This window comes from Aethalodelphis obliquidens, unplaced genomic scaffold (genome assembly GCF_003676395.1).
Source record: "Aethalodelphis obliquidens isolate GAN/ISIS:26980383/991018 unplaced genomic scaffold, ASM367639v1 scaffold38, whole genome shotgun sequence".
Lineage (NCBI taxonomy): Eukaryota > Metazoa > Chordata > Mammalia > Artiodactyla > Delphinidae > Aethalodelphis > Aethalodelphis obliquidens.
In genome coordinates this window covers 18394131-18401074 of record NW_020837982.1, presented here as the reverse complement: position 1 = coordinate 18401074, position 6944 = coordinate 18394131, and the positions used below count along the sequence as shown (strand labels likewise).

The window sequence follows — 6944 nt, the reverse complement described above, 5'->3', positions numbered from 1 at the left end:
ACTCAGTAGTTGTGGCGCACGGGCTTAGTTGCTCCGTGGCATGTGGGATCTTCCTGGACCAGGGCTCGAACCCATGTCCCCTGCATTGGCAGGCGGATTCGTAACCACTGCGCCACCAGGGAAACCCTACTTTCTATTTTTAAGAGTAAATCATTTTTGCTAAAACAGTAGGAACAAACAAGCAGAAACAGATGGCTCGGACCAAGAGGGACTCAGTTTTAAAAGACTGTTTGATTAAAAACCGGAAAGCAAAAGTCTTGGGGCTAAGGGCCATGCAGAGCTCCCCGGTGGAAGCAGCACGTGCCCTGTGGGTGGGCAGGGTGGCCTCAGGGACCACGGGAGGAGCAACGAGTGGAGGCGCCACGCGTTTCGAGGCAAAGAATCGTTCAATATAATCACTCGTACCCACGCCCCCTGCCTCGGCCCGAGCTGGCCTCCACCAGCCGCGTGGCTTGGGGCCCGGCCTCACCCCTGCAGCAGCTTGTGCTTGACGGCCGAGCTCTCGGAGCAGAGTTGCACGAAGAGGGCGCCGGCGGCCGTGCGCGCCCGCAGGTCCCGCAGCTCGTAGTCGTGGGCCCACTCGACGTTGCCCCACTTCTGGATCTGAGGGGAGGACGGGACAGGCCACTGGGTGACTGGCCAGAGCCACGACGTCCCATAGCTGAGGAGAGTCGGCTCTGATCCCACCCGAACATGAGAGACACGCAGGGGGAGCGACAGGTGAGAAAACACGGTGGGGGGGCGGGCAGAGCAGGCACCGTGCTCACGGGTACGGCCACACGTGCCTCTCCCCCAGGGGCCTGACCTTCCCACGGGGAGGCTGGCGTGAGGCAGTCTGCAAAGTGTCACCCTCCATGAGCTGCCTCACTGGGCAGGGCTGTAAGTGCCCCGGTGGGGGCGGGGGGATGAATAAGCCAGCCAGGGCCACAAGGTCGCTGCAGCTGGGCTCCTGGGGGAGGCCGGGACAGCAGAGGCCGGGATGTCTGTACTGGGCAGGGCTGCAGACTCTCTCTCCAGGAGAAGCCCTGTCCTGAGCATGGCTGTCAGTGCGACTCCAGCCCACCCTGTGGGCCCCTCCCTGGCCAGAGGCCCAGAGGCGTGGGCCCCCCACCCAGGAACTCGAGATCTACCTGCATTTCAGGTGGCCCAGAACATCTGAAGGGCGTTTTATACTCTCAGAGAACTGTTTTGCGGTGGGTGGAATGTGAGGTTCAGGGAACGATGGCCCCGCTCGGACCCCGCAGCCAAAAGTAGAGCCCGGACTGGAAACCAGGCTTCCTGGCTGCCGCCTCCAGGCCCAGATCACCCTCTTCCCATCCAACCCTTTCTCACACCAGACAGTAGCCGGCCTCTCACAACACAGAAGCAGTTTTATCCCCTGGCATTTTCCTGAACGATGACTAGACGAACTTGGGCAATACTGTCATTACAAAAGGGTTCTCATCATGCTAGGAGCCAATTTGTAACAGCAGTTAACCTTCTGAGGCTGGAGAAATGACAAGGGCACTGCAGAGAACACCATCATTCTGAGTTAAAAAACGCAAACGGCAGTGCAGCAAAGCCTTATTAATTCTGAGCCCCCTGAACCAAACGTGCACGAGCAGCAGCCCCGAGGGCCCGCCGTGCGCACGTCCGGGTGTGCAGGCTCAGCCTCCTTCTAGAAGCACCCACGTGGCCCCTGCTCATCTTGAGGGGCCCAGCCTGCAGCTGTGCCTGAACCGGCCTGAACCTCCACCCGCAGAGGGGGGCTCCAAGACCCGCCTCTGGCATCATCTCAGGGGGCGCCCACGCCTCAGATTCCTCCTGTGCAAGATGGGAAACGAGCCCTCACCCGACACGGTGCTGAGAAGAGGCGGCGAGGCGGTGAGGGAGGGCTGAGCAGCACCGCCGTGGTTTGCTACCATTGTGACGCGACACCTCTATGGGCCTTAGCGTCCGGGCTCCGCGTGTACACGGCGGGGTGCCCTTCGGGGAGTCTGCCTTGGGGCTGCGCCTCACCTGGAAGGCCTCCTCCAGGCGCGACAGCAGCACAGCCTGCTCCACCGTCAGGTGCAAGTCGATCAGGCCCAAGGTCAGCACCATGGACTTGAGCTGGCTCACCACAAACTCAATCCCTGCAGGGACACAGCCAGGTCAGGACCTGGGGCCCCCATCCCACAAAGGGCAGTCGCCAGGCGGGGGACAGAGCCTTCGCCACACTTCTCAAGGAGTGCTCTGCTCTCCCTCGGGGATCCCTGCTCTGCTCCTGCCTGGGGCGGGCCCCGGCCCATCAGAACGAGCACTCCACCCCGTGACCCGAGCCAGGCCAGGGAGACCTGAATGGAGATTCCTGAAGAGGGGAGAGCCACGTCCCCCAGGAAGGGTGTGAAACTGCTGGCCCGTGGACCAGGGGACAGCTTAGCATGACAGCCCTCCACCCCCAGCCCGTCCTCCCTGGCCGACAGGAAGCACCACGTACCTTGTAGGGCCCACATATTGTAAGAGGCCAGGTGGCTGACCAGCACCTCCCGAGTCCGGGCTGGGATGCTGGGCCCCATGATGCTGGTGGAGGAGCCGATCTTCACGCCGTATCTAAAAGGAAGAGGCTGCATGTCTGTCTGTCCTGCTGTGCAGCCCAGCTTCTGCCCAGAAGCAGAGCCCCAGCCTGCTGAGCACACGTGTGCCCCTTCAGGGGCCCGCTGGGAATACGGACAGCACCTGCCGCTGCAGTCCGTGGCCTCCTGACCTAGTAACCTTCTGTCACCAAGAGCAGAGGGCAAGAAACAGCTCTGGATGGAGACACAGCTGGCAAGTCAGGAAGCAGGGGGTCACTTACAGCTCCTGAGATTCGAATTCATTGGCCTGAACGTCCATCAGAACTATGGGCTGCCTGCGTTTCAAACCTTTGCAGAAAAGTCCTCACATATGAGCCATAAAAGTCTTCTTTTAAATATTGTTTTCTTTACAATAGTTGTGTATGTCCTGTATCAGGCAATCACTTTTTCACACATTTATTAAGTCTCTACCATACACAAGGCACTGTTTTTAGTCTGGGACACGAGCTAGCTTCAAGAACGATACATTTTCAAGAACAATCTTAACTACACAAAATGCAGGAAAAAACAATGGAATAAAAGCAATTTTTGTAATTTCCTCTCACATATCACTGATCTCCCCATTGCTTTAGAAACAGTCTTTCCGAAATTTCCAATAGTACAAATGGAACACAGGAAGTGGCCACGTTTTCCTGTCACCTGCTACGTGTGAGAAATTTCAACTGCCACAAAAAGCTGACAATTCTGTACCACAGCAAAGGCCTGCAGGCACCAAACTACTGCTCCATTTCACTGGACTCCAAAATGGCATCGCATCTTTGCGGTTCTCACGTGGCATCTCGTCGTTCAGTTTTATCTGACCCTTCAGCACACTGGCTATGCCTCTCACTACAAAACCCAAGGATGCCGACACATCGTGGGTGCTCTGTAAACGTGTACAGATAAAAAACGCTATGCCAAAACCACTCCATGTACGCACACTTACAAAATACCGTGGTCAAGGGAGCACAGGGTCAGAGCCCTTTGCGAATCCCCTGGGAATGAAATGAAACTGAATCAACTGTGCCATATCAATGGCCTGTTCAATTCCGCACAAGAGTCTTCCTGCTAAGGAAAAGCACTGGGCATCACCAATCCCTGGAAACCTCCCACCCACAGGTTCACCTGTCCAGACTTTTTTCCATGTGTCAGGATCACACACGCTGCTTTGTGACTGTGTATACGACTGCACAGCAACTGTGACAACGAGCAGGGCGGTATCTGCCAATGCGAGCATTCAGTGTGTGCCAAGCAGGGTGCATCACTTCGCGTACACCTCCCGACACCCTGGGAGGTAGGGATTATGAGCCCCACTCACAAACAAGGGAGCTCAGAGAGATCAAGTCACTAGCCCAAGGTCACACAGCCAATGGGGGAAGAAGCACTGAACAGCATTTCCCCCCAAGGTGGCCCTGTCCTGAGTCCCCTGGGTGCTCTGAACTCAGAACGCTGACCAGCTCAGGGCCTCGGCTGTCCAGCATGGCCTGGACCCTGGCCTGCCCAGCGCTGAGCGGCTCACCTCCTCTCGGCCCAGCCTATGACTGGGTCCCACTCGTTCCTCTGCAGCTCCACCAGCGTCTCTGGTTCTTCCACCCTGCAGCTAATTCAGTGCAAAAGCACCTCCATTAATAAAAAAAGTACAATTCTTTCATCCAGCGACAGACACAGATACACAAAACGCAACAGCAGACCTCTCCACCCCCTACCCCCGCCCCCAAGCCTTTCCCCTAAAGCAGTGGTTCTCAAAGTGTGGCCCAGGGCTCACCCTGGACCTTGCTGGAAATGCACATCCTCAGGCCCCGCCCTCTGGGGGTGGAGACCAGCAACCTGCAGCTTCACAAGCCCTCCAGGGGTTCTGCGTAAGTTTGACTTTGAGACCCACTGTCCCGAACACCCCCAGTTATCGACAGGTCACTGCCTGCAGTGCTGCCCTGGTGCTGCCCTCAACACTAACACTGTCCCCAGACCCACACCCCCTTGGTCCCAGGATGTTGCGCCAGAAGCTCAGTCACTCGTCCTGCCTGCCAGCCCCTCCCAAGAGGCGGCGCCCCGGCCACGGGCCAGCTGCCTGTCTGCCCACGTGCCTCCCAGCCACAGATGCGGCCGCCAGCGGCCCTGCCCGGCACCACCGATGCCAGGCCACACCACTGTTCTGACCAAGAGACAGAGATGAGGTCAGCTGAGGGGAGCTGAGCTGCAAGGCCTCCTGGGACGGAAGCCTTGGGGGTGCCGGGGAGGCCAGGCTGGTGTGAGCAGAAGTGGCAGGGAGGTCACGAGGGTGCGGGGAGGCGGCTGCCCAGGGGAGAGTAGTGGCCCCCAGGGCAGAGAGGGCTCCCACCCGCATCTGCTCTCAGTACTGGGATGGTCTCCAAGAAAACCCCCTTCTCTGAGCTGGGCTGGAAGGGTGCTCTTCCCTGTAACCAAACGGTCCCTAATGCAAACAGCGCGGACTTTCCACCAGCAGTGCCAGCGGTCTCTGCAGGGACACCTCTGTCCCCTCGCCCCAGTGCCGATTTCACGTGCCATCCTGGAGGTACCCGGGTGTCGGAGCATTCGGGCGGCAGACATGGGGCTGCTCAGTTGTTCCTTCCACTTCCTGTCAACATCCCCGACCCACCCGTGAGAGAACCCGGGCGCAGGGAGGATGCAGACGAGGAGGCCGGCCGCTGGATGCCAAGGTCGGGCCATCCGTGACCCAGCGGACAAGTGAGGAGCAGGCGACCTACGTGAGAACGTGCGGTGGCCGGACATGACCCCCTGGGTCCTGGAGCCTGAGAGAGCTGCAGAGGCCACCAACCTATCCCGCCCCAGGCCAGGGGACAGCTGCTGGCTGTGGGAGAGGGCCGGCCCGACGCTGGGGCAGCCCGTGCCCTCCCGCCTGGGGTCTGCAGAGCAGCTGAGTGCTGAGGAGATAAGGGCCTGCCCTGTCCTCCACTGAGAAGGCTCCAGGCAAACAGCCTGAGGGACTCACTCAGGCCCCGGGGAGGCTGCCCGCACGTCCATTACCAGACGGTGTCAGTGTCCAGGAACTTTGCGGCTGCCCAGATGAGCTGGTCCTTGTCTCGCTGGGTCGGGTTGTCTAGAGACGTGTTGCACAGTGTGGTCTGGATCAAAGGCAGAGAGAGAGCCCGTCAGCACAGCCAGTCCCGAGGACACTGCCCAGGCCCCAGGAACGATGAACTCCCCCAAGGTCTCAGTCTCTGTACTACCAGGCTCTGCAGTGTTTAATTCAATCCTCACCACAACCCTTTCCAGGAGGTACTATCACTGTAACCATTACAGAGACGTGGGAAGCCAGGCCCAGGGAGATCAGGTCCAGCGAAGGCAACGTGGAGGCATTCCTGGATCCGGCTGAGAAGCTCACCCGCCAACTCCCCAACGCCTCAGAAAGCAGGGGACAAGCCAGCCAACCCAGGGGCAGGACGGTTTTTCCACATCTGCCTTGTGGCCCACAGGCTGCTGAGCTACCCGAAGGCTCCGTCTGCAGCCCGTGTCCCCTGTTCCCTGGACACTCCAGGGGAGCTGGCACGCGGGCAGAGAGGCTGAGAAGCCTGCCTGGGGCTTGGGTCCATGTGCCGGGAAGCACAGATTCTCGACGCATCGTCTGGTCCCATCCTGACCACCACCCACTTTTCAGGGTGGGGACCTTGCCCGAGGGGCGGCAAGTTGCCCAAGGTGACCGAGTGGGCCTCTCCCCCAGCTGCTCCTCTAGGGCCTCAGGGAGGCCAGCTTCTCAGGGAGGGTCTGCACCACCACCAACCCTGCTGAGTGCGAACTGAGCTGAGGCCAGGCTGGCTACGTGCTGCTGAGATGGACAGCAGGCGTGACCAGCATGTCCATGACCAGCACATGACCCAGACCATCACAGACCCTCAGAGCCGACAAAACAAAGGAACGGCTGCCCCAGAGGGAAATAAGAGAGCCGGCGGCCAGGGAAGGATTGTGTCCCGAGACCCAGGGAGGAACCAGGCCCTGGGGGTGGGGGTGGGGTGGGTGCCCACAGCCTCAGGGCCTTATCGAAATCGGGAGAGGATCCCTAATTCTGTCCGGTGCCCCACGAAGCCCGTGGCAGCCTCGGGCGCGGGCTGCGACCTATTACCAGGTGCATGGTGTACGTCTTGATGGTGTCCTGCTGAGAGTCCCACTCAGTGGCCACAGCGACGGCCAGGGCCTCGCTGGGGACGGTGAAGAGCTTGGCTTGGGGAGTCCTCAGCTTCCTGTGGTCCAGATTGATCTCAAAGCCAGCTTGAAAGAACAGATGAAAACCTCTCAGGGGTTAATAAGCAGAATGGAGTGACCACCCCTATATTTAGCTACTTGATTCGGTGCAAAGACACCCCGAGATCCTTCTGGGGGGTGGGTGGCTTACAG

General features: G+C 59.4%; 1 protein-coding gene across 10 annotated transcripts in view; it reads right to left on the bottom strand.

Annotated features, from left to right (window-relative positions):
* Positions 1–43: 43 nt before the first annotated feature.
* ATPAF2 (ATP synthase mitochondrial F1 complex assembly factor 2) overlaps positions 44–6944 on the bottom strand; it is a 13010-nt gene continuing 6109 nt past the window's right edge. For 5 of the 10 annotated variants that reach the window (XM_027131252.1, XM_027131254.1, XM_027131261.1 and 2 more), the window contains exons 3-8: positions 6673–6818; positions 5580–5677; positions 5191–5295; positions 4093–4173; positions 2459–2571; positions 44–603 (exon numbers count right to left, since the gene is read on the bottom strand). In XM_027131252.1, the coding sequence (XP_026987053.1) occupies positions 140–603; positions 2459–2571; positions 4093–4173; positions 5191–5295; positions 5580–5677; positions 6673–6818 (1007 nt within the window). In that variant the 3' untranslated portion in view covers positions 44–139. The other 5 variants (XM_027131257.1, XM_027131258.1, XM_027131256.1 and 2 more) reach the window with 4 other exon arrangements.